Below are 23,183 nucleotides of genomic sequence, written 5' to 3' on the forward strand. Positions count from 1 at the left end.
GTTCACAAAGTGCCCCCCCCCTAACATCCACACGGCCTCAAACTCCTCCAGCTCCCCCACCAATGAGCTATATACAAACTCCAGCCTGAGGCGCGCCCTTATCAATCGCTTCAGCAGGAGTTCATGGTCTGTGCAGCCTGTGCCCGCTCTCCGGTTCCTCCTTGTTATCCAAATACTCATCTTGGCCTGTCCCAAGATGAAATTAGTCACTGCTATATTCCTGCGCTGCACTCCTGAGAATTTTGGTCCAAGCACAAAGAGTTCTTCAGTAAAGTCTCACCCGAGTCTCTGAAACCATTGTCCCAGGACATTAAAAAGAGACGTCAGACGAGGGCAGGTCAGCCACAGGTGTTCCAGAGTCTCCTCTGCCAAGCAGAAGTTGCACTGACTGGTCGAGCCTGGGTCAAAGTGGGCCACATGTCTGTTCGTAGCCACAGCCCCAGGCACCACTCTCCACTGGAGATCAGCACGTTTCTTGATAGGAGGGCAGTACAGGGACCTCCAGCTGCCTCTGGGAGACGCCCCCAGGGCCAACACACCCGACCACCTGGACTCTGCAGTGACAGCTAACTCGGCTCTGTTGTGGACTTTGGAGACCATCATGTATATGTTCTTCTTTTCCACTGTAGCCATGTCCAACAAAACTGTGAAAAACGACAATATTCCTGTTGGCTCTGGCTGCACTCCTACAACCCGCACAGACAGTGAAGGAAATGGCACAGGGTGGACCAGCAGACGGAGTCTGTAAATTTCCAGGGCTTCTCTGAAGTGTGGCGGGAGCCCGCACCGTACCTCCCGCAAAAACCGTTCCATCACTCGCTGATCCCAGTCTCCTGACTCAGCTGGGCTGCACTTTTCCAACCATCCTCTGCCCTCAGGTTGGCCAGCCTGGTCAGCACTGCCGCTACAAAGGCTTGTATCAGCTGAGGAAATTCCAACAGGCCACAGCTAATTACAGGATTGTGAAAAAGTGTCTCTTCTCCTGCATATCCATATGGCTCCTCTCGTGAAAACGACAGCACTGAGCTCCAGGCTTTCAGTACAGAACGGTAAAACCTGTCGTTCCCCCAAACTCCACACCAGTTAGGTCCATCAGAAACAAATGTCTGTAATAACCAAGTCCTCCAACTCTGTGAAGCAGGACAGCCGCCATCTCTGTCCACAACTGCTGTGGGCCGTAGAGCAGTCGCTGCACAGTTTGTAAATGAAGGGCCACCACTCAACTGGCAATGTCTATCAGCGCCTGCCCACCTTCATCCACTGGCAAGTGCAGAACAGCCGCCTTCAGCCAGTGGAAACCACCCCAGAAAAAAATCCACCAGCTTCCTCTGTATATTCACCACCACAGAGTCTGGAGGCTGCAGGACGGTGAAACAATGCCACAGACAGGAGGCAGCCAGGGTGTTAACCACCAGAGTCCTCCCCCTATAAGACAGCTGGGGCTGGACCCAAGTCCAACGAGACAATCGGGCACTCACCTTTTCCACAAGGCGCCCCTCCCAGTTTTTCATTTGGAATTGGTCGCTCCCCTGGAACACACCCAGGTGCTTGAGCCCCTCTGTGCTCCATTGCAGTCCTGCTGAAAGGGTCGGTCTCACCTGATGGTCCCACTGACCGAGGAGGAAACTCTCACACTTGGCCCAGTTCACCCGTGCAGACGAGGCCCATTCATACAAAGACAACTTTTGTTCTAAAGTGTCCAGGTCTTCCTGTGACAATATGCACACTGTGATATCATCTGCATATACTGATGTCTGAATAGGCTGTGAAATCTGCACCACCACCAGGCCCTTCAGCCCCCTCCTGAGCTGATGTAGAAGTGGCTCAACAGCCAACACATAAAGCATCCCAGACAGAGGACACCCCTGCCTGATGCCACTTTGCACTTCCACGGGTCGACTCAGCCCTCTCCCCACTCTGAGAAGCACCGTAGCCCCCACATAGAGAACACCAATCCATGATGTAAAAATTATGGGGAATCCGAATGCCCTTATGGTGTTAAAAAGATACAGCTGATCTACTCCAGTGATTCTCAACCGGGGTGCCGCGGCACCCTAGGGTGCTGTGATCGATCGTCAGGGGTGCCGTGGGTATTTTTCATATTCACGATTATTTTTCATATTCGCGATTACTGTGAATTATTTATTTTATCCACAAAGCATAAAACGACTCAGAATCTGACGTCATTGTGCTGCAGCCTCGCTCTCGTCTTAAGGCGGGACAATAACAAGGAGGCTGACGGCCGATTAAAACAGTGTCGTGTCCTTCAAAAGCCGTCTAAAATGCGGAGCTGTCGGTGTGTGTGTCTGTGCCTGTGTGTGCACGCGCGTGGAGTTAACAGGCTGCAGACTGCGAGGGAGGGGGTGGGTCAGGGAGGGGAGGGGGTGAGTGAGGGAGGGGAGGGGGTGGGTCAGGGAGGGGAGGGGGTGGGTCAGGGAGGGGAGGGGGTGGGTGAGGGACAGTCCTGAATGCAGGCGCGACACGTTCAGTGCGCAGCGAGCGCGGAGCAGAGAGAGGATTTTAAATGGAGTGAACATGTTAACAAAACGAAAACGTGAAGCTTTTACTTCTCTCTGAACTTTCTCTAAAGGTGTGATTCTGCCGTTACCGTCCTGTTCACACCATGTGCGCGTCGTATGCTGAATTTATGAGATCACGAGATGAAATAAACGGTCAAATATCTTTAAAAACATATTTAAAAATGAGAATATATGAATGAACTGAGATACACACACAAAAAAAAAATGTTCAGACGCACAGATCACAAAAAGCAGGTGAGAACTCTGAACTTTAACAGCTGTTATTTTCCAAAGGTATTTATTTGTTCAGTCTTGAGCTTAATGTAGTGTTTAAGCACAAAACGTGACTGATGAGGAGAAACAATTTCAGAAATGCAACAGAAACAACCACAAATCAGAAAAAGTTGGGACTGTATGTAAAATGAAAATAAAAATAAAAATGTTGCACCATTCCCAGTTTCTCCACTCACAGAAGCCAAACGTTCTTCCAGAGTTGTGTAATTATACTACAATAGTAGAATATAAAGAAGGGGAAAAAAAGAAAAAAAAATAGACAATATATTCGTCAATCGCAATTATTTGTCTGACAATTAATCGTCTCCAGAAATTTCTAATCATGACAGCCCTACTTGAGATCAGAGCGCAAAATGCTTGAGGATTTTCGAAATGCGATGTTTTCTGTATCGATTTTCTATTGCGATAATTGGGTTTTGCGCAAAACCAGAGGTAATAGCATTATAATATTATTTTAGTTGGTGGTGTGCCGCAGGATTTTGTAAATATAAAAAGGGTGTCGCGACTCAAAAAAGGTTGAAAAACACTGATTTACTCTGTCAAAAGCTTTCTCTTGATCAATTGATAAGAGTCCAATGTCCAATTTATTAAATTTTTCTACTCCAATAATATCCCGAACTAAAAAAAATACTGTCCATGATTGAATGACCAGGTATAGAATAAGTCTGTGTATCATGGATTACTGAATCCAAACAGTTCTTCAACCTATTGGAAAGTACTTGATAGTACTTGAAAGTACAAGTATTTTATAATCTGCACATAAAGAAATTGGCCTCCAGTTCTTCATATCTGTTAAGTCCCCTTTCCTTGGCAAGAGGACCAAAACTGCTCTGGAGCAGCTGCCAGGGAGCAGGGCCAGCTGCAATGCTGTAGTGAAGACCCTATGCATATCAGGCCCCAACAAAGACCAAAACTTCTTATAAAAATCTGGTGGAAGCCCACCAATCCCCGGGGACCACCCAGCGCTGAGCTGCTGTATAGCGGTGGTCATCTTCTCCAAAGTAATAGGCAAATCCAGGGCAGCTGCTTCAGACTCCTCCAACTCTGGAAGGCCGTCCAGGATCTGTCGCTGACTATCTACATCACACTCTCTGGCCCCAAACAAATCATTGTAGAAGTTAATGGCCTCCTGTCTCAGGAGTAAAGGGCCGGCCGTGACCTCCCCATTAGCAAGTCTCAGATGCATAAAATCAGTGTTTGTCTGAGTTCCTTTCCCTAAATTAAAAAAGTACTTTGTTGGTGCATCAATGTTTGCGATGTTGGTCACCCTGGTCCTCACCAACGCCCTCTTGGCCCTTTCGTTCATAAACTGCCTCAACGTCCCCTTCCTATGTGTCCAATCACTACTACTCCCTGTTCCTCTAACCATTCCGTCCTCCAGAGCTGCCACCTCTCCAGCGGCTCCAGATACTCCCTCTCACTTTTGTGAGTATATACAGAAAACCGCTGAACAAACTGTCTAATGTGACTCTTCCCCACCTCCCACCATTTCAAAATGTTTCCAAAATCCTCTTTTGTAAGTCTCCACTGCTCCCAAAAATCCCCAAAGGCCCTAACAAAGGCCCTGTCCTGTAGGAGTTTTACATTAAAGCACCAGTAGGGGCAGCAAACGCAGTACTGGAATGCAGTACTCTGTTATCACTAAATGGTGATCTGAGAAATCTGGGAAAAAACAAACCACCCTGCGACTGAGCCACAGCCTACTCCTGCTGCGTCAGAATCTTCATCATCTGTGCACACTTTGACTCAGGCAGAGAGACAGAGACGGACAGAGAGAGACAGAGAGAGAGAGGCAGAGAGAGGGACAGAGAGAGAGACAGAGAGAGATAGAGAGGGACAGAAAGAGGGACAGAGAGAGAGAGACAGAGAGAGGGACAGAGAGAGAGACAGAGAGAGATAGAAAGGGACAGAAAGAGGGACAGAGAGAGAGAGACAGAGAGAGGGACAGAGATAGAAACACAGAGAGAGAGACAGAGAGAGGGACAGAGATAGAAACACAGAGAGAGAGACAGAGAGAGGGACAGAGAGAGATAGAGAGGGACAGAAAGAGGGACAGAGAGAGAGACAGAGAGAGGGACAGAGCAAGACAGAGAGAGGGACACAGAGAGAGAGACAGAGAGAGAAAAAGAAAGAGAGACAAAGAGGGACAGAGAAAGGGACAGAGAGAAGGACAGAAAGAGGGACAGAGAGAGAGAGACAGAGAGAGATAGAGGGGGACAGAAAGAGAGACAAAGAGAGAGACAGAGAGAGGGACAGAGCGAGACAGAGAGAGGGACAGAGAGAGAGAGACAGAGAGAGAAACTGAAAAAGAGACAAAGAGGGACAGAGAAAGGGACAGAGAGAGGGACAGAAAGAGAGACAGAGAGAGGGGGACAGAGAGAGGTCACAATCTCCTGAGCTCCTGCAAATTTTTGATAAAAACTAGAAAAAGTACATTCAAAGTGGAACAAACAAGGATCTGTAGAAGACTACAATATACAACCAAAATAAGGAGTTAAAAACCTTTTTTTCACAAAATCACTTGGAGGGACCCTCTGAACCAAGGACGAATGCAAGGATTATTGCCCCACCAGAGAAACAAAGCAAACATGTGGAAACAACCGTGGACCTGAGTGAGTACTGTTTGTCTGAAGCAATAACTAGAACTGGACAGGATTGAATTTGTACTCAAATATCGAAACCTTTAAAAAATTTGCTGTGACATCTGGTAACCCTGACTAACCATCCACTTCTACAAGATGCAGTGATGATCCAGGGAAACCTGACACTGATTGAGGAAGACTTCTCCAAAATCAAAGAGAAGGAACAGGAGAAGAAAATCCACCATGACCAAGGGGACATGAGCTGAGAGACAAATTTACTCAGTTAGAGGTCAGACAAGTGGAGATGGAACATAAACGCATCACACTTCAGTCTGGGCAGAAAAACAACTGAACCCCCTTATTTTAATGAAGACATGTTCTCCATCCTGGACAAGGAAATGAACCATTTCCAGGCTCATGGTCACACTGTAGTCTGTGGAGACCTCAAGGCCAGAACAGGACAAGGACCTGACACCCTCAGCACCCACCCAAACACCCATCAGGAGGAAGAGACATCATCTTCATCCAATTCACCACACATCCAACTGCTTATAGACCAGTTTCTGGAAAAAAAAAACATGTGAACATTACAGTGAAGGTGGAAACAAGGCAGCAGAAAACCTCAATAATATAGTTGACCTTTCAGCATCTCAAGCAAACATAAAACCCCAAACAAAAAGACCAAAAACAACCAAAACCAGGACAAATGGTTTGACAATGAATGTAAAAATGTCAGAAAGATGTTAAGAAACATAGCAAAGCAAAAACACAGAGATCCAGACGACCAGAACACACGGCATCAAAACAGGAAAACATTCAAACAGGATCAAAACAACAAGAGCACCATGTTAGAAACCAGCTACACACTACTGAAGAGCCCACAAAAACAGAGATTCTGAGAAAATTGGAACAAACAAAAATAACCAAAAACATGAAGATATGCCCGTAGAAAATGGAGCTGTGTGGGTCAAACCACTTCACCAAGACATCTGGTCCAAAAGAGGAAAACAAAGACAACAAACTACAAAGCTGAGAGTCAGATATCAAAGAAGACCAGAACTCACTAGATGACCCCATGACCCTCAAAGAAATGACCAGAACCCACTAGATGACCTCATGACCCTAAAAGCACTGACCAGAACCCACTAGATGACCCCATGACCCAAAAAGAACTGACCCGAACCCACTAGATGATCCCATGACCCTAAAGAACTGACCAGAACCCACTAGATGATCCCGTGACCCTAAAAGAACTGACCAAAACCCACTAGATGACCCCGTGACCCTAAAAGAACTAACCAGAACCCACTAGATGACCCCATGACCCTAAAAGCACTGTCCAGAACCCACTAGATGACCCCATGACCCAAAAAGAACTGACCAGAACCCACTAGATGATCCCATGACCCTAAAGAACTGACCAGAACCCACTAGATGATCCCGTGACCCTAAAAGAACTGACCAGAACCCACTAGATGACCCCGTGACCCTAAAAGAACTAACCAGAACCCACTAGATGACCCCATGACTCTAAAAGAACCGCAGGACAAACTCAAATCCACTGAAACCAAGGCGGCCCGTGGTGTGTCGACAACATCCTAAATTAAATGATCAAATCCACAGATCCCAAATTCCAACTGGCCACATTAAAGTTCTTTAACATTGTCCTGAGCTCCAGGATCTTCCCCAATATTTGGAACAAGGACTGATAACAAACCTGAGCCTAATAACGACCGTGCAGTCTGTGTCAACAGCAACCTCAGGAACATCTTCTGCCTGATCATCAACCACAGACTCCAACACATCCTGACTGAAAACACGCCCTGAACAAATCCCAGATGACCATCCAACATACCAGATTTTCACCCACAGCACCCTGATTGACAACCAAAGAAACAAAAACAAAGACAAACTGTTCTCCTGTTTGTAGATTTCAAAAAGCATATCAGTCTCTGTCTGTGTATGCATGAAAGTCTGGAGTTGCCTTGACAACAGGAGGCTGTAGGGGAGGGAAGATAGATAAGAGGATAGTCGAATGCTTCACCAAGGCTGTTGAGTTCCTTCTGGAGGAAAAACAAGCGGGGCCTTTTGACCTTCCGTAGCTGATAAGCTGCCATGTTTGGGGTTGGGTAGAGAAACACAGAAATTCCACGGCTCCTCTGACCGTCTGAATCCAATTTATGAGTATTCCCTGGTCTCCAACATGTGCCTTTGCAAGGCAGACATTTGCTCGGAGATGGTATCCAACTTGCGTTTGAGTTCAAAAGTTAACGCAATCTGAGACTGTACCGCTTTGCCCACCTCATTAATCATGACGGACAAGTGTGGGGTTGTGGTTTTGGTAGCAGCCGTCTTGCTAATTTTGCGGTAGGTCAGGGCAGTGCATAAACCAATAAGCACCAGCCCTCCTCCTATTAAAACAAATAAAAATAAATCCTTGACGTCTTCCACAGAGAGTGGTGCCAAGCACGCAACATGCCACTTCTCCCAGGCTTTGAGAACATAGCCTGCAGGATAGGTTCCATCTGGGTATGCAGGGTCCCCCAACCCTGATTTCCTTGTTGAAAAAAGGTTGTCAATAGCACTGAGAGACCAGCTGATAAATTCCATGGTTATTCCAAATGTAGTTTGAAGAGTTCACAGTCTGGTGAGGTTGGGACTTTTGAAGGTTGGAGCAGAGATAGAGACAAAACAGGAGGAAAGGAGAGAGGAGGAGATGCGACTGTCCTCGCTGGAGTCCTTGGCCTAAGGGTCTGCTGTCCAAACTGTTGGAAAGTGGGGTTGGAGCGAAAACATATGACATCATCAAGTCAATGTGCACAAACAAACACACAGACATCTTTCCCCAAAGCAGGGTGTCAGACAGGGATGCAGTTTGAGTCCAACCCTCTCCAACATCTACATCAATGAATTGTCTAAATCAATGGAACAGTTTTATTGGAACATTCGGCAGCACCAGGTGTCACTCTAGTGGACACAGAAACCAAAGGCCTGTTTTTGGCAGATGACCTGGTGTTGCTGTCTCCAACCAAAGAAGGACAACAACAATTTGACCTTTGACACAGTTTCTCCCAAACCTGGGCCTGGACACTGAATCTAACCAAGACAAAATAATGATATTCCAAAAAGGACCCAGCCTCCATCGATATAAATATCAATTCTACCTGGATCAGACGGTTCTAGAACACACAAAAACTACACCTACCTCGGAATAAACATCAGCACCACAAACAACTTTAAAAAAGCTGTAAATGACCTGAGAGATGGGGCAAGAAGGGCTTCTCATGACATCAAAATGAACATCAAAGTAGACGTCCCAATTCAAATCTGGCTCCAAATATTGGACTCCAACATAGAACCCATTTGTCTTTATGGTTGTGAGGTCTGGACCCGCTCACCAACCAAGATTTAGCAAAATAGCAGAAACACCAAATTGAGACTCTGCATGCAGAATTCTGCAAATCCATCCTCCACATCTGACGGAAAACATTGAATGCATGAAGAGCAAATTAGGACACTACCCACTAATTATTAAAGTTCAAAAGAGAGCAATTCAATTTCCTGACCACCTTAAAAACAGTAACCCCAGTCCGCTCCATAACAAAGCCCTGATCCAGAGAGACGTTCAGGACAGATTCCACTGTTCTGAACAGTACATGAGGGTTCTTGTAGCTCTCTGTGATTATGCTTGACAGATACTCTCTTTTGGATTCCTTAAGAATGTTTTTCTGTTGGCTGAAGTACAACAATACAAGTACACAGCAGCAAGGTTTGTGATCTGCTGTGACAGGAAAAGAAGGAACAATAGACACAAACCACCATAAACCCAAAACTGTCACGAGGGGCGGCTGCCTGGCACCAGGAGCAGCTGGACCCACAAAGCAGACTCCCAGACTTGGTTTAGATGTGTGAGAAATCATGGTCTTTATTCCATGGTTCAGGTTCAGTACACAGGGGGTCAGTCAGCGGAGCAGAGGCACAATACGGGTTAGGCAAAAATGCAGTCATATTCAGGCAGGGTTCAAAGGCATGAGCAAACACAGTTTTCAAGGATGAGGCAAAAAGGCGTGGTCGAGGAGGACAGAGCAAAACATGGTACATGGCAAGGCAAGAAATCAGGACTAAATACAAAGGCTGGGATGTGTGCATGAAGCGACAACAAACTGCCGAGGGACTGTGAGAGTTTAAATGAAGGTGGACAGTTAATTGGCAGTGGTGAGCACAGTTCCGATAATCTGATAATTATCAAAGATAATGTTTTCATTATCAGATTATATTTTTAGATAACTTTAAAAACCATTATCGGACTAATTATCTTGCGATAAATTTTTGTCCGATAATTTTTAGACCGATAATGTGGTAAATGAAGCTGAACAGCTACAAACATTTCTAAAATTTAAAATCAGTTGAGCACCTACCTGTTAAATGTTTCATAGCTGATGTGTAGTTCTACCCTCTGCAAAATAGAGAAGAGCTGCTTCAAGAAAAAACTCCTCTATCCTCTGCAGGTAAAGGAGAACTGGTCACCATTTCTTTTAACCCCATACTAATATGAGGACAATATCACCCAAGTCATCCAGAGGCATACATTTTTATCTTATGGTTAAACGTTTAACCAAACTAATTTCGGACAAGTTATTTAAATTAATGTCATGTCTGAAGTTTTATAAAGTGAAAATATCAGATATATGTTTTAGTTTTATAGTAATGCGCTAATTTTTAAGGTTTTAGTGTGGATATATGTTGTGCCCAGCAGTGCATTATGGGTAGGATAGGGTAATAGTACATTCACGACATGAGAAATGCATTTGAAACACTCTGATCAGGCTCTACGGACAACAGCATTAAACTCTAGTGCCTAAAACTCTTGTGAATATATTCTCTGGGTTTATAGACGTTGTTATTGTGTCTGCGTTTATTAAATTCCAACCATCTTAAATGTAGCAGACACGGATTATCTGGAATTGTTGTGTGGGCCGCTGAAGAGGAGGTACTGCTGGCCCACCACCACCAGATGGCGCCCTGCTTGGAGTGCGGGCTTCAAGCACGAGAGGGCGCCGGAGCCACTGGGAGTGACAGCTGTCGCTCTTCATCAGCACCAGCTGTCACTCATTCAACCCATCACCATCACCATAAAGGCCGGACTGCAACTCCACCTCCTCGCCGAGAAATCATCTACCATACAGGTAATTCTCTGCTGAATCTAAATCGAACATTAGTCTGATCTCTTTTGCAGCCATTTTCCTGGGACGGATTCCTTGGCGGATTCTCACCGCCAAGGTTGCGGCGGTGAGAGATTGGCCCCAACCAACAAACCGTAGGAAACTGCAACAGTTCCTCGGCTTTGCGAATTTCTACAGGAGGTTCATTAAGGGCTACAGTCAGGTAGTTAGCCCCCTGACAGCCCTGACCTCCACTAAGGTCCCCTTCACCTGGTCGGATCGGTGCGAAGCCGCGATTAGGGAGTTGAAGCGCCAGTTTTCGTCTGCACCAGTTCTGGTGCAGCCTGATCCTACTTGCCAGTTCACAGTGGAGGTGGATGCCTCTGACTCAGGGATAGGAGCCGTGCTGTCCCAGAGCGGGGAGTCCGATAAGGTTCTCCACCCTTGTGCCTATTTTTCCCGCAGGTTGACCCCGGCTGAGAGGAATTATGACGTCGGCAATCGGGAACTCCTTGCGGTGAAGGAGGCTCTTGAAGAGTGGAGACACCTGTTGGAGGGAGCGACGGTGCCCTTCACGGTTTTCACAGACCATCGGAACCTGGAGTACATCCGGACCACCAAGCGGCTGAACCCCAGGCAAGCCCGCTGGTCACTGTTCTTCGGGCGCTTTGACTTCCAGATTACATACCGCCCCGGGACCAAGAACCAACGGTCAGATGCCCTGTCCCGGGTGCATGAAGAGGAGGCCAAGGCCGAGTTTTCAGACCCCATAGAGACCATCATCCCCGAGTCCACTGTCGTGGCCACTCTCACCTGGGATGTGGAGAAGACCGTCCGGGAGGCCCTGATACGGAACCCGGACCCGGGGACCGGCCCGAAGGACAAACTGTACGTCCCATCAGAGGCCAGAGCTGCGGTTTTGGACTTCTGTCATGGTTCCAAGCTCTCCTGTCATCCCGGGGTGCGCAGAACCATGGCAGTGGTCCAGCAGCGCTTCTGGTTGGCGTCCATGGAGGCCGACGTCCGGGACTACGTCCAGGCCTGTACCACCTGTGCCAGGGGCAAAGCCGACCACCACAAGGCCCAAGGCCTCCTCCAGCCCCTACCGGTACCTCACCGCCCCTGGTCCCACATCGGCCTGGACTTTGTCACGGGCCTCCCACCGTCCCAGGGCAACACCACCATCCTCACGATAGTGGACCGGTTCTTCAAGGCGGCCCACTTCGTGGCCCTCCCGAAGCTCCCAACGGCCCAGGAGACAGCAGACCTCCTGGTCCACCATGTCATGCGTCTGCATGGGATACCAGCGGACATTGTCTCAGACCGTGGCCCTCAGTTCTCCTCTCAGGTCTGGAGGAGTTTCTGCAGGGAACTGGGGGCCACCGTGAGTCTCTCGTCTGGGTATCACCCTCAGACAAACGGACAGGCAGAGCGGGCCAACCAGGAGCTGGAGCAGGCCCTCCGTTGCGTTACCTCCGCGCACCTGACGGCCTGGAGCACCCATCTGGCCTGGATCGAGTACGCCCACAACAGCCAAGTGTCGTCAGCCACCGGCCTCTCCCCATTTGAGGTGTGTTTGGGGTACCAGCCCCCATTGTTTCCACTTGTGGAGGGAGAGGTCGGTGTGCCCTCGGTCCAGGCCCACCTCAGGAGGTGCCGCCGGGTGTGGCGGACCGCCCGTTCTGCCCTGTTGAAGGCCCAGATGAGGGCCAAGGCCCATGCAGACCGCCGGCGTTCCCCGGCCCCTGCATACCAGCCCAGGCAGGAGGTGTGGCTTTCAACCAAGGACATACCACTCCAGGTCGAGTCTCAGAAACTGAAGGACCGCTTCATCGGACCATTTACGATCCTCAGTCCTCAGTCCTGCGGTGAAGCTGAAGCTGCCGGCTTCACTGCGGATCCATCCTGTCTTCCATGTGTCGCGCATCAAACCTCACCATATTTCACCCCTCTGTATCCCCGGACCGGCGCCGCCTCCTGCCCGGATCATCGACGGGGAGCCGGCTTGGACCGTGCGGCGGCTCCTGGACGTCCGTCGGAAGGGCCGGGGGTTCCAGTATTTGGTGGACTGGGAGGGGTATGGACCCGAAGAACGCTCCTGGGTGAAGAGGAGCTTCATCCTGGACCCGGCCCTCCTGGCCGACTTCTACCGGCGGCACCTGGACAAGCCTGGTCGGGCGCCTCCTGGCGCCCGTTGAGGGGGGGGTCCTGTTGTGTGGGCCGCTGAAGAGGAGGTGCTGTCCCACCACCACCAGATGGCGCCCTGCTTGGAGTGCGGGCTTCAAGCATGAGAGGGCGCCGGAGCCACTGGGAGTGACAGCTGTCGCTCTTCATCAGCACCAGCTGTCACTCATTCAACCCATCACCATCACCATAAAGGCCGGACTGCAACTCCACCTCCTTGCCGAGAAATCATCTACCATACAGGTAATTCTCTGCTGAATCTAAATCGAACATTAGTCTGATCTCTTTTGCAGCCGTTTTCCTGGGACGGATTCCTTGTCTGCTGTGTTGGCGTTTGGTGTGGACTGCGACGGCTTCGCCTCCCACCCCACCCAGATAAGTGGTTGCCTCAGGAGCTGTCCGAGTGTGTTATCGGAGGTGGAGGTTCTCCCTCCTAACTGAACACAGACTGTGGGATTACTGAGTGTGCATACTCACACTCATCAAACTGTTTCTGTTCTCTGCCAGCAGTACCGGGTCTGACTGCTGAAGACAGTGGCCACCTGGGGCGCAGGGCTTGGTGGCTCCGGTGTTCTTCAGATCCGTTGGTGGTGGAAGCTGTGTGGGTTCCGGCTCTTCTATCACCAGACGTCTTCTATCTTCGAGCCTGCCACACGCCACCTTGTGTATGATTGACATTCCGCACTATTGTTATTGTCAGTACTTCGTTGTGCGCTTCACAACATTAAATTGTTACTTTTTGGCTTATCCATTGTCCGTTCATTAACGCCCCCTGTTGTGGGTCCGTGTCACGACACCTTCCCAACAGGAATTTTGTTTTGGCAAGTTTTCAAGGTCTCTACTGCCATCTACTGGCCAGTAGTATTAATGGCAGTATTGGCCCTGAAGCTGGGCTGATATATTTTCAATCACTGTACTCAGTTTCAGTTCAAACTGTACCACAGAACCGCATGGTGTTAAAGTTCAGAGAGCACATTGTACGTTCAAAAACCACACGTCAGCAAAATGTAAACAGAAGCTTTTTTTTCAAACTTAATTTACAAAAACTCTCAATGGGAGTACGGAACCCGGGAGAGGTCACTTAAAGTGATATTTTTTTTCTGGCCATGATAATTTGTGTGCACGTTTTGCTGGGTAGCTGGAGTTCTCTATATGTCCTTGTGCGTCCAAACCATGATGATATCCTACCAGATCCATTTGTAATGGGGAAATGTATTACACTGTCTCCTGGTTTGTTGGCTAATAGCCAACATTTATGTGTCAAGACAATATTGAGTGCACGTTTTACAAATTGTGGCCACGTTTAAGTAGGTCATGCCCTTGTTTTATTCAAATGATGCTTAAAACGTGCACACAATATCATAAAACGTGTGCACAATATAATAAAACGTGCACAATATAATAAAACGTGTGCACAACATCATAAAACATGCGCACAATATAATAAAATGAGCGCACATTCTCTCCACACGCAAAACATTTTGCGATGACACTTCCAGGGCTCCGTAAAAATGACTGTTTTTACAAATAAAAAAATGGAATATTTTACAAAAGCACATTTATCTGTAAACACCAACACACGACACACGTCACATTAACGTGTTGGTTTACATAATGAATGACTCAACCAATCAGTGTTTAGCTGAGGCACATTTTACCCAGAATCCTTTGCGATCTGTCTGTGTTTGTTACAAAACTTCAGAATTAGTGCATTATTCAACATTAAAAGATATATGTTACATTTTAACTTTATACAAATAACAGAATTGACATTAATGGAGTTATTCTATCAGTATTCATTTTATTTATACACCAAACCATAACTCAGCATTGCTTTATTTTCCAAGACCTCTGCCTGACGGCAGCATTGTGGTTGATTAGAGAGTTGAGCTTTGTGGTTCCTCTCAGCTTGTTTCTGTGCTGGAAGCCATGTAGTAAACAAGAGCTTCCAGTAGGAGGCAAGATGTTCAAAGATAGAAGTGTGGGCTCATTGTTTGGGTCTGTTGTTGCTTTTGATGCTACCAAAAGCAACCGTGGTGTTAAAACTCAAATTCAGCTTGTTAGTAGTTGCAAATGTACCAGAGACAATACTGGAATTTATTGGTTATCTGTAACTTCCGATACATTTTTGGGTGGTTTGCTTTATCAAAGATAACTTTTCAGTTATCTGATTATCTGTTATTGAAGTTAATTTTTTGGTTATCTGTGCCCACCACTGCTAATTGGTGTGAAACGAGGGACAGTTGGAGTTAACGAGGTGCACGTGAGGAGCAAAAAGGGGGCGTGGCTAGTGAACAAAGATTAAACACTGTACAAGATGGGGAGGAAGAGAGTGCACAAAGTGAAGTGATGTAGGATACAAAGATGTGTGAGCAGGTGAGAAGAGTGAGAGTGAAAGAAAACACAGAGTGGACAGAATCAAAGTAAAAGACAAAGACATGAGGCAGGTGCAGAAACATGAAGTGACAACATAATCAGATGGGTGTGAGAGAAAACAGGGAACTATGAACTGAGCTAACACAGAACATAATATAACTATGATGAGAACTAGAAGCAGGCATGAACATGAGAGCAAAAGAAACTACATGAGAACTGATCAGGAAACATGGAGCATGAATACTAAACTAAACTGGTGACAATAGTAAAATAAACAAGTGATAACCTAATGAAAACTACATGAGAAAATAGAGATAAATACTAAAACTAAATTAAACAGAAACTGACTTAAGAAAACAAGGCGGTAAAACAAACCATAAGAAAAAGCGGTGACTAAACAATAACAGAAAACAAAACCTGACATAACAGTACAACAAATATTACAAATGAGAGGAACTAGATAAGTGATAAATTAATAAACAATAAGTGAAAACACAACTGACTGAAGAAAACTAGAACAGAACGAAAGGCCAAAGTAAAAAGTAACAAAGAAAACTAAGTGAAAAATCAAAACAGAACAGAGAATAACCACGACGAAAATAAAATAACTAGTAAATCAAGACTGGGGCATGTGAAGGGGAAAAAAGAAAGAGGGGAAAACCCAAATCAAATTGTGACAAAAACAGAGATTAAAACACTATGTCACTTTGTATATGTAAAATGCAAAACATTTTATAGGACAGTACATTTTTAAACTGAAAGCACAATTTTTACTATATTATTTCAATCCCACATCTCCAGTTTACACATTTATTACCATAGAATATTGTTAACTGTATGTACATCTTCTTAATTTTTGCTCTATGAACACTTGCTTAACAATGTAAATGTATGTTTCCAATGTCAATAAAGCTCCACTGAAATTGATTATTGAGACAGAGCAGACAAAGAGCGAAAAGTGGATGAAATAACTGGTGTAAATATCATTTTCTTCCCTAAACTGAATTTGTTTGATGATCTCAGAGTTTCAGAAGAAATGATTAAGTGAACATTAGCCTATTTCCTGTTTGCTTTTTTTGTAGAAAGATGTTTTAAATCTTTAAAGCCATCATGTTTTTCTAAAAAAGGTTTGTTGCTTTTTTAAAACTTTTCTAGTTGTCTAATGAAGGAAAAAAGTAAAACACTAGAGTTGGCGTTTTATTTACGATGGAAGAAGTTCAGGATGTTTTTACTTTGAAGAATTTTGGGGGGTTAAAAGTTGATGTCTGGGTCGCTGAGCGACTCTGCACCGCTGAGCTTCACTATCAGTCCGTGTGCTCGTGTCCAAATATTCAGTTTGTACAAACGTTGGGTTCAAGGTGGCCAGCACTGGAAACATTTACGAAACCAGCTGCAGGTGTCTGCCAGAATCACGTCCAAATTCTAGGCCAAAGTTCAACAAACTAATAAGACAACGTGTTAAAAGATGATGTTTAGAAAACAAATCACTGTTAAATCACATCTTTATTATCTCACCTGCACGTAAAAAGAAGAGAAGTCATTATGTACGACAACCGACGGCGGGAGTATCACAATGAAAGTTAGCCTTCTATGGACTAAAGCTCAGCCCTGACCACGGTCTACACTGAGACAAAGATAATCAGCACATGCACAGTCTGCAGACAGAAGCAGGAAGTAGGAAGTGCACATAAACCAAAGTATCATCAGCAAAGCGGAAATATGAAAATTCACATGAGAAATTCACTGCTCAGACACCAAATGTGATTCTGGCTTTTGGACAAATGGGAATGTGACAAAGAAACTTGGGGATCCTTCCACAGTGATGAGGCAGCAGAGGCAGCGGCGGTGGGGGGTGCATTGCACTTTTGTGTCCGTCGAAAATTATAATATTTGTGGTGGTCACAGAGTGTTCCATTGAAACATTCATCACAGCAAACAATTCAATTCAATTCAATTCAATTTTTTTTTTTTATATAGCGCCAAATCACAACAAACAGTTGCCCCAAGGCGCTTTATATTGTAAGGCAAGGCCATACAATAATGATGTAAAACCCCAACGGTCAAAACGACCCCCTGTGAGCAAGCACTTGGCTACAGTGGGAAGGAAAAACTCCCTTTTAACAGGAAGAAACCTCCAGCAGAACCAGGCTCAGGGAGGGGCAGTCTTCTGCTGGGACTGGTTGGGGCTGAGGGAGAGAACCAGGAAAAAGACATGCTGTGGAGGGGAGCAGAGATCGATCACTAATGATTAAATGCAGAGTGGTGCATACAGAGCAAAAAGAGAAAGAAACAGTGCATCATGGGAACCCCCCAGCAGTCTACGTCTATAGCAGCATAACTAAGGGATGGTTCAGGGTCACCTGATCCAGCCCTAACTATAAGCTTTAGCAAAAAGGAAAGTTTTAAGCCTAATCTTAAAAGTAGAGAGGGTGTCTGTCTCCCTGATCTGAATTGGGAGCTGGTTCCACAGGAGAGGAGCCTGAAAGCTGAAGGCTCTGCCTCCCATTCTACTCTTACAAACCCTAGGAACTACAAGTAAGCCTGCAGTCTGAGAGCGAAGCGCTCTATTGGGGTGATATGGTACTACGAGGTCCCTAAGATAAGATGGGACCTGATTATTCAAAACCTTATAAGTAAGAAGAAGAATTTTAAATTCTATTCTAGAATTAACAGGAAGCCAATGAAGAGAGGCCAATATGGGTGAGATATGCTCTCTCCTTCTAGTCCATCAAACAGATTGATGGATGACTTACACGCCGGTCATGTGACCCACGTGGAAGTGTGTCAGAGACAGGCGAAGGAGGCGGGACCTGACCGCAGCTTTGGGTCATATTAGAACCCATTCACGTCCTTGGTGAAGCCTTCAGGCCAATGAACTCATATTCTGCTCTGTTTTCAAAAAATAAAAACTTGGACTGTTGATGGAGAACATGAAGATCGGATTTGACCTCGACGACGTCGACGCTGATATGGACTCTGGCAAAGTTTGAAAAATCTGTCAATAATTTTTTGAAGCTGACATTTGATAATAATTAACTTTAACAGGAAAGACATTGTTTGTTCTTGAACGAGTGTTGATGTACTTTCTTCATGTTGCTTGATTCATTCATAAAACGAGTGACGTGAAAGTGACGGGTGCAGAGGTCAGAGGTCTCAGCCTGGCTGTTTGCACTCACTGTGTGTGCTCCTCGCCTCCAGTTCCTGTTTGTTCAGGTCTTTGCCCTGAAAAAAATGTTAAAGGTCATTGTTTTTTTTGTGGCGCCACATTAATGCAGAGTCACAAACGCGCTCTGAGTAACATGAAGACATTAATTCCAGGAGGTGTTTCTGTTCTGGAAGAAGTCTAGCGAGAGCTTAATGGATCACTGACTCGCCGACTGATGTCTTCTGTCGCGCGCTCACATTCTTAAATACCAGAATCTTAAACAGGTTCTGGTTGAAGTGGGTCCAATGTGGAAGCGTTGAGCGCTTTGGGCCTCTGCTGTTTGAGGAACACACTGTTCCTGTTCCACCTGTGATCAGGTCTGTGTGTCTGCATCCGTGAATGACTGAAAATACGTTCACAGTGTTTCTGTGGCTCAGTGCTTCTCCAGAACCAGCTGGATCTGGATCCACTGTTGAGAGTCTTTTCAAAGACTCTTTAAATGTGATGTTTACTGAAACAGTGAAGTGAAAACAACCATTAAATGGGATAAACACTTGTGGAGAAATCCAAAACCTTACTTTGCTGCTTCACCGCAGGGAGCTTTAGTGTCCGCTGTGCAAATCCAGTGCCGTGCATCTGCCACAATCCAGTTTAAAGGACATGTGCCACTCTGATTGGTCCATATCATGTCCAAACTATGACACACCCACAACTAATGCGTCCTTTGTGCCCAGTGCCCGGCTCTGCACCAGGACTTGCTGCAGCCTAAACTGAGATGTGCGCTCAATCACGCCCCAGATGAACTAGCTCCCTGTGCGCAACGTGCCTCCGCTGTCTCGACAGAACCCTTAGACTTAGACTCGTACTCACTCAGCTTTGGTGTTGAAGACGTGGGTGGCCCACCCATCCATGAAGCGTGGGTCTCTTGTGAACCACAGCACCACCATGAGGATGAATAGCGCCAAGACACTCATCTCACCATAACTCATGGGCCCCAGGCGTTGATGTTCTTCCTTGATCACATCATATGCCGCTCGCTCCTTCTCTGACTGAGCCGCCCCACAACCCCACGTCCTTCGCAGGCTGCAAACAAATGATCACCACGAACTCAGTCAGTACATTCCAAAATAAAAGCTTAATTTAAATGTATTTATTTATTTGTTTTGTCTATTTATTTAAAATATATTGGTTCCCTCTGTGTGCTCATCTAAAAAGAAAAATAACTGATGGAATGATGTGGTTTTAATATGGAAAATTAGCAACAATAACTATGCCTTCGCGTTGAAAAGCTGAGGTAGTTCGGGCATCTGGTAAGGATGCCCCCTGGGCACCTCCCTATTCCAGGCACATCCATCTAGGAAGAGACCCCGAGGAAGACCCAGGACTAGGTGGAGAGATTACAGTTGTATGCAAAAGTTTGGGCACCCCTGATAATTTTAATGATTTTCTTTTATAAATCATTGGTTGTCTGGATCAGAAATTTCAGTTAAATATATCATATAGCAGACAAACACACATTTGAGAAGTGAAATGAAGTTTCTAGTATTTACAGAAAGTATGCAATAATTATTTAAACAAAATTAGGCAGGTGCATAAATTTGGGCACCCTTGTCATTTTATTGATTTGAATACATTTAGCACTAATTATTGGAACACAAAATTGGTTTGGTAAGCTCATTGACCCTTGACCTCCTTACACAGGTGAATCCAATCATGAGAAACGGTATTTAAGGAGGCCATTTGCAAATGTTTCCCCTTTTTGCATCTCTTCTAATGAGTGGCAACATGGAAGCCTCTAAACAACTCTCGAATGACCTGAAAACAAAGATTGTTCAACATCATGGTTTAGAGGAAGGATACAAAACGCTATTTCAGAGATTTCAGATGTCAGTTTTCAACCCATAGACTTGCTCCAAAGACCTACAACATGCTCTTGCTACAGATAGTGTCTCTGTGCATTGTTCAACTATACAGCGCACTTTGCACAAAGAGATGCTGTATGATGCTTTAATGCAGAGGAAGCCTTTTCTGCATACACTCCACAAACAGAGTTGCGTGAGGTATGCTAAAGCACATTTGGACAAGCCAGCTTCATTTTGGAATAAGGTGCTGTCGACTGATGAAACTAAAATTGAGTTATTTGGACATAGGGGGTGGTATGCATGGTGGAAAAAGAACACAGCATTCCAAGAAAAACACTTGCTACCTGCAGTAAAATTTGGAGGTGGTTCCATCATGCTGTGGGGCTGTGTGGCCAGTGCAGGTACTGGGAATCTTGTTAAAGTTGAGGGTCACATGGATTCCAGTCAGTATCAGCAGATTCTTGAGAACAATGTTCATGAATCAGTGACAAAGTTGAAGATGCACCGGGGCTGGATCTTTCAACAAGACAATGACCCTAAACACTGCTCAAAATCTACTGAGGCATTCATACAGAGGAACAAGTACAATGTTCTGGAATGGTCATCTCAGTCCCCAGGCCTGAATATGATTGAAAATCTGTGGTGTGATTTTAAGTGGGCTGTCCATGCTCGGAAACCAACAAACCTGAGATGTTTTGTAAAGAAGAACGGGCCAAAATACTGTCAACCAGAATCCAGACTCTCATTGGAAGCTATAGGAAGCGTTTAGAGGCTGTTATTTCTGCAAAAGGAGGATCTACTAAATATTGAGTTATTTTTTCTGTTGGGGTGCCCAAATTTATGCACCTGCCTAATTCTGTTTAAAGAATTATTGCACACTTTCTGTAAATCCTATAAAATTCATTTCACCTCTCAAATATCAGTGTGTTTGTCTGCTATATGATATATTTAACTGAAATTGCTGATCCAGACAACCAATGATTTATAAAGAAAAATCAAAGCCCAAATTTTTACATACAACTGTATATCTCCACACTAGCCTGGGAATGTCTCGGGATCCCCCAGTCAGAGGTAGTCAATGTGGCCCAGGAAAGGGAAGTCTGGGGTCCCCTGCTAGAGCTGTTTGCCCCCGCACCCCGATCCTGGATAAGCGGTTGAAGATGAGAGATGAGCAACAACAACTAATCAATACTGTGGTGCAACCAATCAGTAACCAAAAAGTAACAATAATAATGTGAAACAGAAAGTGGTGTACCGCAGGGCTTTGTTTTGGGTCCCATCCTGTTCTTCATTCATGCATTCACTCACTCACTCACTCACTCACTCACTCACTCACTCACTCACTCACTCACTCACTCACTCACTCACTCACTCACTCACTCACTCACTCACTCACTCACTCATTTTTTCCCTGATCTGTAACTCTTACATTTTTTTAAACAGCAGTGGCTTTGCTGGCCGCCAGACCCTGCTCCTGTAGGTCACCAACCCTTTTTTCCTCTATACACTACACACTTCCTGTTTGGTGTGATGTCATCATAATTTAATGATTTTGACCATGATGCCAATTTCTGGCCATTAAGATCTCTTGACTGTAAATTTGGACATTGATGTTTACTGCCCCCTACTGGTTCAATGAAACTGTCATTTAGCAGCACTTAATGGATGTTCGAGGTGCTCAGAAGTAGATCAGAAAGAGATCTGGTTCACATTGTTGAACTGCAGGTTTCACTTTGTAAACATACTGCTCTAAAAATCAGGGTCTTCACAGTGGATCCAGTACAGACTCACATAGGGATTTGGCACTAATTTCTTGCTGGATGCCCTTCCTGGCATAACTCCAGTTGTACCTGCAGAAAATAACACAACTCCTGGTCTTCCCAAGCGATCTCCCAGCCAAGTCCTAATCAGGACTTGATCAGATGCACAGTGATTCTTAAACTCTGGTTTCACCAAATGAAATTTGAATCGGAGAACTGAAGTGAGAACCGAGTTGTGCCGACTGCGGGTTTGACTGAAGTGACTCACTTGCAGCCGATGTAGAGAAACTGGAGCCAGAACCAGGCCAGCGTGAGCGTGAGCAGCATGGTCGGGAAGGCGAACGCAAACCACGAGGCAAAGTTGATGACGTCTCCGTTCTGCGGGAAGAGTCTGGAAGAGAGCGAACATCCCCACAGTAAGAAGAAAGATGATTTAACAAAACTCAAAGTCTGAGTTTTTAAAAATTCCTTCGTGTGTGTGTGTGTGTGTGTGTGTGTGTGTGTGTGTGTGTGTGTGTTCGGACTCACTGACTCATCTGCCCTGTGAGAACCAGGTTGGGTCCGGTTCCGGTCAGGGTGGCGGTGCCTCCGATGCTGGCCGCGTAGCAGACACTCAGCAGGAGGCCTTTACTCAGCTTCAGCTTCTCCTTGTCCTCGTCCTCGTCGCTGAGCTCCGCCAGACCACAGTCTACCGACACGACCGCTGCAACACATGGTTTTAAAACTGTTTTCTGTCATGTCTGTTTGTTATGAGCAGAATCTCTCTCACACACACACACACGGACAAGAAACCACAAACCCTGTGGACTGGACCCAGGGCTGGGACCAGGAAACTTTTTAAGAATGGACAGTGGTCCATGTTAGACTTTGGTGGAAGTTTCCTCATAAATGAACATCTAGTTTATCTCTGAAAGGGGGACTTGGCATCCTTTGTCTCAGTGAGTACTGTCTGTGGACTCACCAGGTCCACCGTTGGTGCTGTCTGATGGAGGTTTGTCCTGTGGTCTTGGTGTGAGACTCATACTAGCTGGACTTTTCATCTGTCCTGATAACATGTTCTGCTGGGGAATGTTGTTTGGCAGGTTGCTGGCTTTCTCCACACTGCCTAATGTCAACATTGCGCTGGACACACCTAGGAATAAACACAAACACCTCAGCCGACTGGAGAAACGGTGCTTAGTGAAGCTAAACACATCATGAATAACTCGCATGTACATGCTGTTCTAAAAATGATGCTGTATGCAGATGATTGTGTCGTATACATGCAGAAGGAAGTGGTCGGACACCCTCATAAGACCC

The 23,183-nt window shown here is 45.8% G+C and overlaps 1 protein-coding gene across 1 annotated transcript in view; it reads right to left on the minus strand.

The window, feature by feature from the left end:
• LOC117517376 overlaps positions 1 to 23,183 on the minus strand; it is a 38,228-nt gene that overhangs the window by 11,327 nt on the left and 3,718 nt on the right. Inside the window, exons 5-11 of the mRNA XM_034178374.1 lie at positions 22,846 to 23,016; positions 22,413 to 22,587; positions 22,153 to 22,275; positions 19,130 to 19,345; positions 7,113 to 7,271; positions 3,756 to 3,988; positions 330 to 923 (exon numbers count right to left, since the gene is read on the minus strand). Of these exons, the coding sequence (XP_034034265.1) occupies positions 330 to 923; positions 3,756 to 3,988; positions 7,113 to 7,271; positions 19,130 to 19,345; positions 22,153 to 22,275; positions 22,413 to 22,587; positions 22,846 to 23,016 (1,671 nt within the window). The remainder of the gene's footprint in view (positions 1 to 329; positions 924 to 3,755; positions 3,989 to 7,112; positions 7,272 to 19,129; positions 19,346 to 22,152; positions 22,276 to 22,412; positions 22,588 to 22,845; positions 23,017 to 23,183) is intronic.

Source organism: Thalassophryne amazonica, chromosome 9 (assembly GCF_902500255.1).
Source record: "Thalassophryne amazonica chromosome 9, fThaAma1.1, whole genome shotgun sequence".
NCBI classification, from domain to species: Eukaryota; Metazoa; Chordata; class Actinopteri; order Batrachoidiformes; family Batrachoididae; genus Thalassophryne; species Thalassophryne amazonica.